General features: G+C 51.7%; 1 protein-coding gene across 5 annotated transcripts in view; it reads left to right on the top strand.

The window, feature by feature from the left end:
- Window positions 1–16,697, top strand: part of LOC120880948 (myelin basic protein) — an 83,486-nt gene that overhangs the window by 18,510 nt on the left and 48,279 nt on the right. For all 5 annotated transcript variants that reach the window (XM_040264372.1, XM_040264375.1, XM_040264374.1 and 2 more), the window contains one exon: window positions 4,615–4,702. In XM_040264372.1, coding sequence (XP_040120306.1) covers window positions 4,615–4,702 — 88 coding nt within the window. The remainder of the gene's footprint in view (window positions 1–4,614; window positions 4,703–16,697) is intronic.

Raw genomic sequence — 16,697 nt, 5'->3', positions numbered from 1 at the left:
TGTCACTTTTTAAATGTCTCAACACCTTTCCTGTCCTGATATGTTTTCTAGTTTGAATCAGAACTTTTATGAACTTTTTAACTTCTAAAAAATGTGCCTGCAGTGGGTTTTTTTACCCCTCCCCCAGAGCTTTCTTGTTATTTGTCAGAAGTTTCTATAATGATCGGCAACTTATCCTCTGGGTCATTCCTCCTAAAATTGCCACCCTGAGACTGTCAGTGTTATAAAAAGGCTGGGCTGACAAAAGGCAGCTTTTCCTCCATAATTGTGTGTGTGTGTCAGTAGCTGTACCAAGTAGAAGAAAATCTCTAAAAATGACAGCTACACTTGAAAGGATGGGGTCTGTTGCCAGGAAATTGGACATGATGGTTAGCAAGCACAGCAAACTGCTTCAATTGCGACGAACATTGTGCCAACGTTGTTGAATAATGAATCTCCTTGATGATTATGGGAGTTTTGCTTGTTGTATTTTCCCCTAAAATTCACAGGGGAAAGTAAGTGGATTCTGACACTATGAGGCTGATGGAAGGGGAAACTGCCACAAATATTACAAAGAAATCCTAACAGCTTGAAACACACTCAGAGATTTACAATCACGGACACAATTTAAGAATCAGGATGCATTGGGACAAGGACACTTGGGGTCTCCATGTCCTGGGCCTGACCCTGTTATAGGTTGAGCCCTTTATCACATTTTATAACTTACAGGAAGCTCTTCTTTATCATGAAAATTTCATTCCATTTGAGACACATCACCTTTATTTTCTTTGTGTCACTTGTGGACATTTTGCTTATTGAAAGTGTGTTCTCTATAGGGATGCTTTTTATACTCATGAATAGCAACAGTATCAGGTCTCGGAAACAAGTTCTTTTCTTTGGACAGAAATTAGTCAGTAAATTTCCCAGGGCAGCATGTACTTTCCACACACCCTCGTGCTCCGTGGTGTGGGGGAGAGATGTTTACTCAAGTAGAGGGTTGGTAAGGTGGGGGCAGAGGGGGAGGTGCTTCCACGGTCCTGCCTGTATCACTGCTGGGGCTGCACCTGTGGGCACTCTGATGGAAGGGTGCCCTGTTACGACAGCCCAGAGGCTGCATGAGGCGTGGCATGAGACACGAAGCATCTCTTCACCACGATGCCACTCCAGCCTCACCCATGGATGTGAGGAAGCTGTGTGACCAGATCATAAACCTCCATTCACTGAAAGCACAATGATTTGCTTGAAATATCAAGCTTTTCCTCTGAACCATCATCCCTGACCCTCAGCACTGTTTTACTGAGTTTTACCGAGAAGGAAAACACTGTCCATTCTAGTTAGAAGACATCATTGATTTTGCAGAAACATCCTGATTTTAAAATGTGGGGAAAAAATATCCACAACGATTTACAGTAACAGCTAAATTGTATTTAATTAACCACTTCTCCAATAAAGTTTATTATTTTGTAGTTAGTGAAGGATATGATATTGATGGGTTTCCCAGGTGGCGCTAGTGGTAAAGAACCCACCAGCCAATGCAGGAGAGATTCGGGTTCCAACCCTGGGTGGGGAAGATACCCTGGAGGAGAAATGGCAACCCACCCCAGTATTCTTGCCTGGAGGATCCCATGGACAGAGGAGCTTGGTGGGCTACAGTCCATAGGATCGCAAAGGTATGGACGTGACTGAGATGACTTAGCATAGCACAGCACCTGATATCCATACCAGCAGAGAAGGGAGACGTGAAACCAACACAGATAACAAGAATTTACAGCTGATGAAAGAATCTATCACAAAATTCTTTCTGTTCCAGGTTTTACTCTCTTCTAAAAATAAATAGGTAGATAAGAAAAAATACATACTACGTTACCTTTGCCTCCCTCTGCTAAAACAGAACTTAGCCATTTAAAACTAGTCTTCAGTTCAGTTCAGTTACTCAGTCGTGTCCAACTCTTTGTGACCCCATGGACTGCTGCACACCAGGCTTCCCTGTCCATCACCGACTCCCAGAGCTTGCTCAAACATGTCTATCGAGTCAATGATGCCATCCAACCATCTCATCCTCTGTCGTTGTCCCCTTGTCCTCCTGCCCTCAAGCTATTCTTAAACAGCATAAAATTGAAATTTTCTCTCCAGCACTTGTGGGGGACCAGGCGCTGTGCCAGGTTTGGGGCTAGAAAGATTTATCAGGCAAGGTCCCATCCTCAAAAAGTTTACTGTGTTGGTGGGGAACAGGGATGGGCATATTGTCTACAGTAGAGACCAGCGCAGGTCTACGGGATGGGGGGAGGGGGACACGAGAAGGGGACTGGAGGCAGGGAAGCCGCTGACGTTGGGGTGGGGCTCGGTGAGGGCCTGAACCCCCAGGTCAGGTGGAAGGGATGATCTGAAAGCGATGTGAAGTGTGCATGGAGCCCAGAGAGTGAAGCAGCACGGAGGGGAGCTCAGCGAGGCAGGCTGCCCATGGTCTGGCCAGAAGCCAAGTTAGGCACTGTCTTTAAAACATTATGGTTTGACTCATTCAGCCTCCAGAAGTGCGTCTTGTGCAACGTTGAGCAAGCAAGCAAGGAGTAAGGCAGCATCAGTCATAACAGGTCACAGGGTCCTGGGCTGGAGCCTGGTCACCTGGGAAGAGTGACACTGTGATTTGGGGCTGGGTCCCTGCTGACCAGGACAGAGTGTCCTCAGGGACACCGTCTCCAGGACTCCTGCTTCAGTGACAGAGCAAGAAGCAGAGCCTTATCCAGAGTGCGGCAGCATTTACATAAACACAAAAAGGAGGAGGAAGGGAGAGAACTTGGGCAATGGCTGAAATGAGCCCAGGCTTTTTTGAGGAAGACAGAGGCTAGGAACTCACCTGCAGGCAGGGTGGCAGCTGGGAGGTGCCCAGGGAGCCTACCCATCTCCCCATGACCTTTTCAGTGCTTTTTGAATTTGATGTCAAGCTCAGGAATTCCATAGGAAAATAATTAAATACCATAAAATTGATTTAGAATAGGAACTGAACCACATCTATTCTGTGCACTTAAATTTTAAAATTCAAAAAGCACCCTGGAAAAAAAATTGACATAAACAAGAAAAAAGACAAGGGGTCCCCCCACACCCCAAAAAAAGCACCATGGTCTCTATAAAAGAGCAGATGGAATGGGGGAAGGGAGGGAAGAAACTCCAACTCTGAGGGTGCAGGTTCCCAGAGGAGACAGGATGGAGACCCAGCTGGTCCAGCCCCTCCCCTCAGAGGTCCAGGTGGGTCGAGGACTTCAGTATCAGTCCTGCACCCTGGAAGGGGCTCTCCCCCAGGGCTGCTGCTGTTGTCCAGTCGTTCAGTCATGTCTAACTCTTTGCAACCCCATGGACTTCAGCACGCCAGGCCTCCCTGTCCATCACCAACTCCCGGAGTCCACCCAAACCCATGTCCATTGAGTCAGTGATGCCATCCAACCATCTCATCCTCTGTCGTCCCCTTCTCCTCCTGCCTTCAATCTTTCCCAGAATCAGGGTCTTTTCCAATGAGTCAGTTCTTTGCATCAGGTGGCCAAAGTATTGGAGCTTTAGCTTCAGCATCAGTCCTTCCAATGAATATTAGGACTGATCTCCTTTAGGATGGACTGGTTGGATCTCCTTGCAGTCCAAGGAAATCTCAAGAGTCTTCCCCAACACCACAGTTCAAAAGCATCAATTCTTTGGCACTCAGCTTTCTTTATAGTCCAACTCTCACAACCATACATGTTTACTGGAAAAACCACAGCTTTGACTAGACAGACCTTTGCTGGCAAAGTAATCTCTCTGCTTTTTAATATGCTGCCTAGGTTGGTCATAGCTTCTCTTCCAAGGAGCAAGCCTCTTTTAATTTCATGGCTGCAGTCACCATCTGCAGTGATTTTGGAGCCTCCCAAAATAAAGTCTGTCACTGTTTCCATTGTTTCCCCATCTATTTGCCATGAAGTGATGGGACTGGATGCCATGATCTTAGTTTTCTGGATGTTGAGTTTTAAGCCAGCCTGTTCACTCTCCTCTTTCACTTTCATCAAGAGGTTCTTTAGTTCCTCTTCACTTTCTACCATTAGAGTGGTATCATGTGCATATTTAAGGTTCTTGATATTTCTCCCGGCAATCTTGATTCCAGCTTGTGACTCATCCAGCTTGGCCTTTTTCATGATGTACTCTGCATATAAGTTAAATAAGCAGGGTGACAATAGGCAGACTTGATGTACTCCTTTCCCAGTTTTGAACTAGTCAGTAGTTCCACGTCCTCTTCTCTCCCAGGGCTACCACTGGGAGAAAGTTAGAACCCAAGGGGACCAGTTTTGGTATCAATTCCATCCCATGCTTTCAGCTCACAATCCAAAACAGGGACAAAGTAGTCACATTCCTGAGATACATGAGATGATGTCTAGCTGGTTTAATTTAATCATTTCAGTTTCTTCTGTATGGAAATACATCCTCTGGATGCTTGCATGCTCAGGCAGAGAAAACAAAGCAGAATTCCACATCCTGTACAGAAATCCACACCCTGAACTGAAATTCCACCTCAGACCTTGAGGATGGATGTGAGAATTTGTTTATCAGCTCCAAAATATGTCAGGAGGAAAACATATTAGAGTATTTTAAGAGTTTATGTTGCTTTTTCCCCTCCAGGACAGTGAAACTAACAGAGGAGAATATGAAAGGAAGAGAAACACTCGTGACCTTTCCCGGGAGATCTCGGAAGACAGTGATGTGTTTGGTACGTAACGTGAAAATGAGAAGATGTGATTTCCTATGGTGATCCTGGGCAAACACATTCTCATTTGGAGAAGGTCTTACTTTTTTAATTACATGAGTGAACTGTGAATCTGTTCTCCTCGTTAGAAGAGCAGGCTGTGCAGAAACCTTGAGGCTATGTTCCCTCCACCCACCTCCTGAGAACACCCCCGCATGCTCCGCCGCCATGAGACTGCCCTGGCCACCCTCAGTGCCCGTCTCCATCTTGCTTGTGCTCTTGGCTGGGTTTCGCGTGCTGTTTTGTGCCCACAGACACCAGAGATTCCCCAGGTTTCCCCTTGCTATACGCTGTTTCTCCGATCATGTATTTGATCAGTTGGGTGTGGACATCAGAAGCGGTCACAGTGCACATAGGAACTATCTAATGAGGAAGGGCGATAGTCCCAGGGCCTGGACATGCTGGAGTTCATGTTAACTGCCAACAGTGACTCAGGAGGTGTTGGGAAATATGTTTTCTGTAAAAGTTTACTTACTCGTCGCCCTAGAGACGGAGGTTGCCTCTCAGGTTCCCACCGACTTTTGTGTGTTCACTCTTGGTCCCCTCCTCTGCCTGATGGTGGCCCTGGTGGCTCGCCCAGGGCCACAGGCTGAGCTGGGACTCGAGCAGACCTGCCCTAGGTGTCGCTCCTTGCTCCACGTGTTTGTATTCCTAGAGGCCGGCTCCTGGTGGCTCGCTTATCAAAACAGAGGGCTGTTCTCTGGCTGCTAAGACATACCTTAGTCATAGAGCGAGGCCTCCCCTCAGGGTCTGGCTGGGTCTCTGCTTATTTCCAAAAAAGAGTCTCTTCACACTTCACTTATCAGGCAGGAAAATCCACCCCAGTTTTGTTGTTTTTTTTAATTTTGTTCCTGATTTATCTGCTGTTTTAAAAAAAATCCTTTCCTTTTCTATAATCCCATCGTTGTTGAGTGGCACACAAGAAGGATGAAACTAGACAGACTACCACTGTCCACTTTCTCAGTGTCTTAAGCTTCCATGAAAATCAACCCAAAGGCCCAGAGATGAAGCCCTGGAGACTGGTGTAGTGCAGTCAGGATAGGCAGGCGGGGGAGGAGCCATTGCTGTGTGCTGATTTGCTTGGGGGTTTTCTTGAGGCCTGAACAGCCCAGTGCCTCTTGGTGGTGGGGTTTGCACTCCATGGGGGAAGAGGGAGGGGGAGAGGGGGCAGCCTGCCTGGAGGGCAGCCTGCGTGCCTTGGGGTCTAGAGCGGGGCACAGTCTGTGAGTCTGTACAGAGCCTCTGAGTGTCAGTGACTTTAACGCTAAAGCTGCCTGTAATCCTCTAGATTAAAAGGTGTCTTTAGTCTTCTATTCCAACTGCTTACGTGCATAAATACATAAAAGAAAGTGACAAAACAGAAATGTCCTATTTTAGGTTCTACATACAAAGAAGAGCAAGTTTTTAGAGTTGTTTTGGCTAGCTCACCTATTTTTAAAGGAAGCATCATCTTTATCATTATTCTGCAGATTAATTGCTTTTAGGATTATTCCTAACAACATCAGCCCCCTCTTTTGCTATCAGCATGCCCACACACAGTTTTATTGATATATACATGAGTAGAATGTCTGTATGACATGAAAAAAAATCTATTATAAGCCTTTTCCTTAAGTTATAAATGTGGTATAACTCCTGAAGTACTTTGAAAGAAGCCCTCTTTAACCTTTTCAGATCCATCTACAATTTGGAGAGTTTTTTATTGTCTAGAATCGAATGTGAAAACCAGTGGAAGTGCAAAAAGCTAGATTTGCTTTTTACTGGGAAGAATCGTGCCGTCAGCCAGCTTCTGCCTGTCTTGTCGACTGTGCGCTCCCGGTGCCTTGAACAGTAAGACCAGCTCAAATATCTGCTGATCTGAGGTTCTGCTCACAGGCCAGGCTCTCAGCTCATCAGGATGGCTGGGGAGCAGTTCCCTGCTTGTCAGCCTCAGGGCAAGAGCTGCCATCACCGCTGAGTCACGGCAGGGGGGAAGTGTGACCGTGGATGGGGTGGCCCGGGACGGGACCCCTCCCAGGCTCCTCGGTGTGGTGCTCTGCTCTCCTGAGTCATGCAGTGTGGGCCCTGCAGGGCTGTCAGATGTTTGCTTTTGAACTTCATCTAACCTCCCGATCCTAATGCCTTCCTGGGGGCCAAAGATGCCCAGTCTAAAGTGATGAGGGGGAAAGAGGCTGATATAATCTTGGCTGTCTTGACTATCTGCTCTTGGGGGACGTATATATGAATTCTTGTCAAATTCTGAAGTGTATACAAATATCACTCCAACGAAATCAGCAACTGGGTCTTTCCCTGACCAGACAGAAACTCCCTAAACACAAGAAGAAACTGGGCTCCCGTGACGGTCCATGAGCCACAAGTCACCAGCAGCCACTTAACCATGCTCCTCAGGCTCCTGGGCATCATTTTGTCCACGTGTCAGAGAACTCGGGGGTGGGTGAGGGGTGCGGGGAGGCCATTAGCCTTTTCCTAACCCAAGTCTGAGGAATGCATGTCCTCAGGGTCCCAGCGGAGGTCAAGACAGCTCTGTGAGAGTCCTACTTAGAGGCCCGACAGAAAGTTTAGAGGCATTGACCGGCACTGACCCACACAGGTGCTGAGTGCCAGGCTCACATGCCTGAAGCCACGAGTTGCACAACTCAAACCAGAGGGACTTCCTCTGTCTCTGGGGACCGCCTGCCGACTTTATTGGGCTCAGGCATGTCAGACTCTGCAACCCCATGGACTGTAGCCCACCAAGCTCCTCTGTCCACGGGATTCTCCAGGCAAAAATCCTGGAAGGGGTTGCCACGCCCTCTCCAGGGGATCTTCCCGACCCAGGGATCAAACCTGGGTCTCCTGCATTTACCACTGTGCCACCTGGGAAGCCCCAGACTTACTTAGCAGTTATATTTACTTTTTCATTTCCTGGGAAATTTTTATTGAATGATTTAGATCTAAGTTAATAACTCATCGGCGCGCTCTTGGAAATCTTTCTGTAATTTGTCTTTGGGCCGCAGGTGGATACACTTGGGACTGTTTTGCCTGGCCTCCCAAAGAGGAAGAAACAGTTTAGGACTCAGTCACACCCTATGAGAACCATGAGCTGCCTGGGTTTTGGGGAACCAGGCTGTTCTGCGGTGGGACAGTTGAACCTCACACCCACACACTCAGCACAAACTAGCCTTGTGGTTGGAAATCCAGGCAGGAAGGAAGGTAGACACTCAGCCCAGCCCCTCCCCCAGAGCTCACTAGTCAGGGGACTAAAGCAGGGCAGGTGGTTCAGCCAAGGCGGGCAGAAGATTCAGGTCTCCCTGACGATGCCCAGAGGACAGAAGTCTCCAAGAGAGGGCAGTCCTGCTCTTTCCAGAGCGACCGTGGTCCCTTCCAGACGTGCCGCTCATCTCCCAAGTCAGAGCAGCGGAGTCCTGTCACCCTGGATGGACGCTAGTGCAGGTCACAGGCTCATGGGATCCTGAGAATGTGGCTGCGCTGTGTCAGGTCAGGTAATGGACATAGAATTGGCCAGGTTCAGTGTCTAGGGGGAAAGTACTCATATTAAACATATTTGAGTATATGTATATAAGGACTTCCCTGGTAGCTCAGCCGGCAAAGAATCCGCCTGCAATACAGGAGACACAGGTTTGATCCCTGGGTCAGGAAGATCTCCTGAAGGAGGGCATGGCAACCCACTCCAGTGTTCTTGCCTGGAGAATCCCATGGACAGAGGAACCTGGCGGGCTACAGTCCATGGGGTCACAAAGAGTCGGGCATGACTAAGCGACTAAGCACAGCACAGCACATAAAAGTATAAAGTTATAAAGCATATAAATTATGTATTACTAATATATATATATTTTTTAAGTGGCACGCATGCATACTTAGTTGCTTCAGTTGTGTCCAACTCTCTGTGACCCCATGAACTATAGCCCACCAGGCTCCTCTGTCCATGAGATTCTCCAGGCAAGAATACTGAAGTGGATTGTCCTCCTGCAAGGAATCTTCCTGACCCAGGGGTTGAACCCACATCTCTCATGTCTCCTGCACTGGCAGGCGGGTTCTTTATCACTATTTTAAGTGGGTAGAAGAATATATACATACATATATATGTGTGTTTTTATTTTACAAGGCCAGAGTTAATTTACTCTGAGAAAACACACAAAGAAATGAAACATTAAAAAAATCAGGTGGAGGTGAAGTAAGGCCCCATGTACATTTGCTGACTGTACAGCACTTGCTGCAGTTGAATTTGACACTTAACCTGGAGCTTCCAGCTGCCTGGTGGAAGTGAGACCTCACCAGCTTCTCCTTGTACACGGCAGGCGGCATCGACTCCCCGTCCCCACCTTCTAGCCGTGTGGTTTGGGGCAGCGTCCGTCCTCATCTGTCTGTGTGTCGGCCTCCTCGCCAGCGCGTGGCAGTGGCAACCACCGTGAGTGACGAGCGAGCGGACACCTGGGGGCTTGCAGGCGCCCCACCCCCGTCTGCCACAGTGACAGCTGCTGTTTTCAGACAGACGTCTGCGTGTGCTCCTCGAAGGAGGCAGAGCTGTAGTTAGCACGCTGCGCAAGTGTTTTCCTGTTTAAATTGTTATCACAGGCGATCACGTGGCAGTCAGTGACCTCAAGGTATTTTTATGGCATGTTGGTGATTCGTTTCATATGCAGTGATCAACTGGATAATGAGTTTCCTTGAGGCTCGAGGTGCCCTTGGTGCCAGAGCTCACGGCAAGTGGAAGCAGGCTCCCCACTGGATGGGGAGGACCTGTGAGCTCTGTGTGGCCTGAGATAACGCCCAGCCAAATTTGGAAGGTACTCTGCCACAGACAGATATTGCCCTGAGAATCTTCATGTAGCATTAAAAAAAAAAAAAAAAAGTTGCTTTTTTTTTTTGTTTTAATTTCCAAGAACCTTCCACAAGGAAATCTTTTTGAGATGCTATTTAAGTGATACTTAATATGCTATGAGGATCAGATTGAGTTATAAAATCCGTAAGCAGCAGTCATTACTGATCTAAAATTCTATCTCAGTTCAGTAACAGCCGCAGGTGAGGGAGCCACTCTGTCCTGCCTGGCAGATGCGGCTCAATGCGTCCCAGATAGAATCCGACTCCTTCATAAACGATCACTGCACAACCTCTTCCCCGGAATATTTGAGGGCAGCCTTAATGAGCTGCTGATTATGAGCCAGCTGCTGCCTGAGGCCTTTACTTCATACCTAGACAAGCGATAGAATCAGGATCCTGTGAGTGCACCTCCTGGGTGGATAGAAACCATAGAATCAAAGTCACAAGCAGAGAACTTGAAGGAGTGTTAGAAATCATCCTGTCCACTGGCTCACTGTGTCCATGAGAGTCTGACTGCCAGGACAGGGAAGACAGAGGAGGGGGGAGACACAGGGTGGCAGGCCAGGGACCCGCCCTGCTCTGAGCCCCACCAGGAGAACAGGGGCTTGTCTGGGATGGTCCTTAGGGAAGGAGGCAGCACCCATTTGACAGATTTGTTAGAGCAGTGAAACATCCTAGGGTATCACTTCTCTGTGCATTTGACTGAATAAGATGATACCTTGTGTCTTTAAAGTACTCAGTTGTGTTCAACTATTTGCAACCCCAGGAACTGTCGCCTGCCAGGCTCTTCTGGCCATGGGATTCTCCAGGCAAGAATAGTGGAGCAGGTTGCCATGCCCTCCTTCAAGGAATCTTCCTTCCCAACCCAGGGATCAAACCAGGGTCTCCTGCATTGCCAGGCGGATCCTCTACCACTGAGCCACCTGTGAAGCCCGCCATCTTTAAAGTACTGGTCTCTCCTTGTAGTTCCCAGGCAGTCCTCTGGGGGCACTCTCCCCACTCTCAGTTGTATTTATTTCTGGCTGAAGCCCCCCATTGGAAAAGACCCTGATGCTGGGAAAGACTGAAGGCGGGAGAAGGGGACAACAGAGGATGAGATGTTTGGATGGAGTCACCGATGCGATGCACATGAGTTTGAGTAAACTCCGGGAGTGGGTGATGGCCAGGGAGGCCTGGCGTGCTGCGGTCCTTGGGGTCGCAAAGAGTCAGACGTGGCTGAGAGACTGAACTGAACTGAACTGAGGCCCACAGCTCCTCAAGGGGCTCGGGTGATGCCCTCAAGGTGAGCGTAGGTTTGTTTTGCACCTGTGAGGTGTCGGGTCTGCTCCGCCGCCTCTACCACGAGCTGCTGGACGGGTGTCCTGGCTTCTGGGATCATCTTACTTCTTGAGTGAGGCTGTATCATCTAGCGGCTGCGAGTGTGGACCAGACCTCTGGGCGTGGGGCTCAGCCTCTGTGGGCTCCGGTTCCTGTGTGGAAGGGGCACCCAGCACCGCAAAGCTCCAGGCTGCCGTGGGGGGTGGTCATCGGAGTTCAACAGTCCTTAAGAGGCCGGGCCAGTGCCCAGGGCAGGTGTTGAGCCAGGCAGGCGGTGGCCCTCAGCCCATCCATCTGGGCGGCCTGCCTGAAGCCCCCATGACCTTTAACTAGTCCACGTACAAATGTGGTATTCAATCACATGTACAATATTTAAATTAAATGGGTGTGAGTCGGCTCCCTCTTCTGGGTTTTCTGCTCTGAGCCTCGTTTTCCTAAAGATGAAGTAACCATCGGAGGAAAACAGCAGAAGAGAAAGGAGCATCTAGCGATAACTCACCGACGTCTCCAGGAGTCTGAGCACCAGCTTGCTCCTTTGTCCCTTTCCCACGGGGACAGGGTGGGCCGTGTTGCTGGTGTGTCCTATGCCGAGAGTGCTGATCTCCAGCCCCCAGCATCCGCATAAGCTCGTCTTGCTTACTCCCTGTGCTGGGTGCTAAGTCACTCGGTCGTGTCTGACTCTTTGCAACCCTGTGGACTGTAGCCCACCAGGCTCCTGCTCCATGGGATTCTCCAGGCAAGAATACTGGAGTGGGTTTCCATGCCCTCCTCCAGGGGATCTTCCCCACCCAGAGATCAAAGCCAAATCTCTCTCGTCTCCTGCACTGGCGGCAGGTTCTTTACCACTAGCGCCACCTGGGAAGCACTTACTGGCTGGCCGGCACTGACTTGGCACCTGTCAGGGCACGTGGTCCAGGCCACCAGCACGGCTCACCTGGATGCCTCCAGGAGCCCGGCCTCCATCCTCAGCATGCCCCTCTGCCCTCATCACCCCTGCTCGCAGGCCCCCCAGCCTCCCCACACCCCTGGGGCCCTACAGGCCAGCACTGCCTGCCCCGCCCCCACCTGCTCCTGGCTCCTGGAGCTCAGGGCCCTTGCCGGGGCAGCCCTTCCCCAGGCCTCCGCACCCAGGTGACCAGCCCTCTCAGAAGAGAGCAGCGCGGGGACGGGGGACTGTGTCAGCCCTGAAACGAGCCCTCAGCCCTCAGAGCTCAGTCTCACGACTTGAGCTGTGTGACACCCCACTGAGGGTAGGCTCCCTGTCTGCAGGGACTCCAGGGCAGTGGACGGCTTCTACCTGAGGGCTGTGACGCGAGAGGGGACAGTGCCCCTCGCGTGCGCTGAGGGTCCGTGGGCCCGCTCTGGCTGCAGCCCTCCAGTGAGGGTCGGCATATCGTGTGTCCTCTGCCTCCCACAGCCTGACCCGCGGCCCTCGGAGGAGCTCAGTCAACCGGTGGATGACAGAGGGGTGGTGGGACCCGGGACCCCGCCCCCCGCCCCTTCTCTCTCTAAGACACCTTTGCAAACTGCGGCTTTTCACCGAGCATGCCACAGCCAGTGTGACAGCCTGCCTGAGCCCTTTACTCCTGAGGCGTTCTGCCCCTGGGCAGCGGCTGAGCAAGCAGCTTCGGAGGTGGGCCCGGACTTGGACCGGGCCGCGGGGGCCTGGACGGGGCCGCGGGGGCCTGGATGTGGGTGGAGCCGGGGTGGGGGGCTGGACGTGGGCGGGGCCGGGGGCAGGTGACTGCCTGTTTGCTGAGATGTCTGAGCACGCCCCTGGGGACCTGCGCACCAAGACCCCCGTGAGGACTGTGGTCCAGGCGGGAGTGAGGCCCCCTGTTCCGCAGGCAAGCTGGCAGTGCCTCGACTTGCACTGGTGGTCAGACGGGCAGACCAGCCCCACCCGGCGGGCTGCCCGGGCACTGCCCCGCTGGCCCTGGCTTGTGGAATAGCATGTGCTGCTCAGAGTCACTTGAGGCCATCAGACTCACAAAAGGACAACGGGACCATTTCCAGAACAAAAAGGGACACAGGCCGTGCGGGCACAAATAGCAGCTGTGAGGGCCTGGTGGGCGGACGGCCCCGCGTCCAGCCGAGGTCCAGGGCCTCAGAAGCCCCGTGGCCCCCTCGTGGCCCCTTCCCCTCACCCACGCCACTCTTGTGACTGGTGAGCCTGATGGGTCTCGGGTCCCCACCTTGAAACCACCACATTTGGTTTCCATCAGGAAAAGGGACCATGTCCAATCTCCACCTCAACCCGACCTGAACTCCTAACGTGGCCTCAGGAGCTGGCGTGCGGCTGGGACGCTGTCGCCTCCAATTCTCGGGTTAGCTGGAGACCCTTCTCCTCAAGGCTGAGTTACCAGCGGGACAGGGCCAGTTCACCTCTCTGGGCCGGCTGTCCTCTTCCCGCCAGTTCGGGAGGTGGCCGTGGCCTTGTCTGTTCTTACTCCTGTGGGGGAGGGGGCCATGTCCTCCAGGATCCTTGAGGGGTGGGTGCGCCTTCCCTCGTTCCCACAGAGGCTGTTATGTTCAGTCAGTTGCTCAGTCCTGTTGGACTCTTTGTGACCCCATGGACTGTAGCCCCCAGGCTCCTCTGTCCATGGGATCCTCCATGCAAGAATGCTGGGTAGCCATGCCCTTTTCTAGGGGATCTTCCCGACCCAGGGATGGAACCTGCATCTCTTATGTCTCCTGCACTGGGGAGAAGGGTGGTGGGTGATCTCACGCGCTCTCGCAGGACTGGCTGTTTTGCTCGTGCTCAAGCACGTTTCCATCTCTGCAAACGTTCAGGAGGAGCCATTACACCAGCCTCACTAGCAGACAGCTCCAAGGCTCCTAGACACCAAGGGACCCTGGATTTTCATTTCATATAAATGAAATGTGATATTTAGGAGATACACACACGTTATCATCTGTAGTTAACTTGCTGTCTGGCCCAGCAACTTGAATGTGCAGATCATTAAGTGCTTTGCACATTTTGTTAACAGTGTGTATCAGTGAAGTGCTGTATGTCCCTGACACAAACGTTAGATCCATGCACACGCTGGCCACCGACTCCTGCTTCAACTTTGCTGCTGGATTTTTCAAGCGGTACCTTCCTGCCCCATGTACTTTTACTAACGTGTTCTTTGCTCCCTTAGAACAAATGTGTGATTGTTTTCAGTCCTTGCAGTTGTTGGGGAACGTGGGTCTCCTGTTTCCACCCACTTGCCATCACTCAAGCAATTTCTCTCTCTGCGCTTTTTCTAATAGAAAAAGAGATTAAATTCATGAGAGTAATTTTTTAAACTGAAGGTGGCCTTGCTACAGAAGAAGGAACGTATTGCAAAGTGTGGGATTTTGTGATTGTTTATCCCAGTGACCCTAGTCCTTATGGGAACGCTCTAACCTGCAGAGGTTGGCAGAAGTGACCCCAGAGGTCGGAGGTCAGTGGTCGTGGTGTGGGCGCTTTCTGTTAGGAAACCTGTCATTTAAATGTCTGCACGGGGCGACTGTCCTCAAGCCATGCTGCTAGCTTGCTGTAGTCAGATGCTGCCAAAGCTGATCGGTTAACGCCGTGCTCAGTGCTGCTTTGTCTGTGGTCTCTGCTGTCTGTGTGGAGGTTGGGGAGGCCAGACCAGGGCCCTGTGTCTGCCGGCTCCTCTCAGAGGCTGCTTTGTCCCCTGCTCTCACCTGTTTCCTCCAGCCATCGCCGTGTCCCTTCTCTAATGAGAAAGAAGAAGCAGATTAGCTCCCGGCACGTGAGCTGATTACTTAGAAAGCAAACCACGGTTGTAATTATCAAGAGCATATTCATCCACTGATCAATATATCCAGAGGCTTCTTGTTACAAAGGGCTTCCTTTAACCTTGGGAGTGCGTATGAACACCTACACACCTACACACACACACAGACATACACACACACAGAAGATGACAGCAAAAACAACAAAAATACAACCATCATAACCACCGTTGCTAAGGAAACAGACATTTCCATTTCTTCAAAGCATATTTACTTAAAAAGAAAAAAATTACAACTCTCTTTAATGAATGTTTTTCTTCTCTTCTTTTAGTTTAACTTGATTTTAGCTTTTCAGATCTGATCTTGTCTATTGAGACAGCACGTAATCCCTGGGTTTCCTAAGGTATGAATGAGCAAGAACCCCCTCAGAGGGAGTGCTGCAGGCTGGGTCGGGAGGTGAGCACGGCACAGTGGAATAAAGGCCGCTCCCCACTCCAGGGAGGGTCCCAAGTAGAGAGCTGACCTCTATGGGGGGCTCCATGAGTCCTGGGGTCTCCCTGAGCCATCCCTGCAGGGTCAGACCAGTGTTGCCATTACAGGGTGTCCCCTCCGAGCAGCCTGGGGCCAGTAGGCCATGCATGGCAGGGGCTGGGGGCTGGATGCTGTGAGCAGAGCTGTCAGGGGGCGGGGGGCCGACACTTGGAGCGCAGTGGAAAGGCGAGTCTGCGAGCAGTTTTCATTTGGCCTTCGGCTCATCAGCAGTGGGTGGGCGCCAAGGTCCTCTGTCCTTGAGGATCAGAGAGGGCAGCCCTGGAGGATGCCGTAGATCTGCGACGAGGCTGCGGAGCTGCCAGCTGCAGGCGGGAGCAGCTGTGAGGGCAGGGCTGGCCCTGGCTCCTCGCACTTGCATTTCCAGACATTTCCTGGGTCACACAGGAACCACAGTCCCAGGATCTCGCCTCCCTCTCTGCATCCTCCAGTTGCCCTCTCTGTCGGTTCCCTGGGCATCGCCCCGGGTCAGCGTCCATGGGGCCAAGGGGCAAGCAACTTGTCCTGAGGGGTCAGGGAAGCTCATCGAGGTTAAGAGCCTGAAACGCCTCCGTCACCTCGACTTAAAACTGGGCAGCATAGCAGGTGCAGTTAGCATCTGCTGCTGTCCAGGGAGGGAACTCACCCTGGCGGAGTGGGGCTTGCGAGGGGAGAGGACTCACCCCCTGGCGGGGTGGGACTTGCAGGGCCACAAGGGTGGCATGAGGAGCGGCAGAGCCAGGGATTCAGAAGCTCAGACGTGCCTGACACCAGCGGTGCCAGGCGGTAGTGGGAGTCAGGGTGAGGGAATGTCCAGGGTGCTGACTGGGCAGGGTCTAGACCCAGGACCCCACAGGAATGGTGCTGGTTGACCTGCGGGATCCTTGGCCCAAAGGTCTGGGCGTGAGAGTAACACACATTAACACAGGGTCTAGACAGATGTGGATGGATCAGCTCCCGGGGATCCAAGTTCCTCCTCCTTCTGCTTAGGGTCCCCCTGGAAAGCCCTCAGATGAGCTAACACCCCTCACACCACAACACGGGGCAACAGCTCACTGCTTCACCATGTACAGAGCATTCACAGGGATTAAAAGCTTTGTCCCTAGCAGCCACTTTCTAAGGATGACATTTCATGCACTGCATTTAAACATATGTAGAGATTCAAGCCAGAAGGGACATTGCTGCCTGCTCCAGACCTGCTTGAGCAGTGCTGTCCTGGGTGATCCCAGGTGAGCACAGGTGTTGGCCTGAGTGACCACAGGTGAGCGTGGGTGCTGGCCTGGACAGGTGAGCACAGGTGCTGGCCTGGGTGACCACAGTTGAGCACGGGTGCTGGCCTTGGGTGATCACAGGTGAGCGAGGGTGCTGGCCTGGGTGACCACAGGTGAGCAAGGGTGCTGGCCTTGGGTAATCATAGGTGAGCACAGGTGCTGGCCTTGGGTGATCACAGGTGAGCCTGGGTGCTGGCCTTGGGTGATCACAGGTGAGTGAGGGTGCTGGCCTGGGTGACCACAGGTGAGCACGGGTGCTGGCCTGGGTGACCACAGGTGAGCGAGGGTGCTGGCCTTGG

This window comes from Oryx dammah, unplaced genomic scaffold (assembly GCF_014754425.2).
Source record: "Oryx dammah isolate SB20612 unplaced genomic scaffold, SCBI_Odam_1.1 HiC_scaffold_22, whole genome shotgun sequence".
Lineage (NCBI taxonomy): Eukaryota > Metazoa > Chordata > Mammalia > Artiodactyla > Bovidae > Oryx > Oryx dammah.
This window is presented reverse-complemented; position numbering and strand designations above follow the sequence as displayed.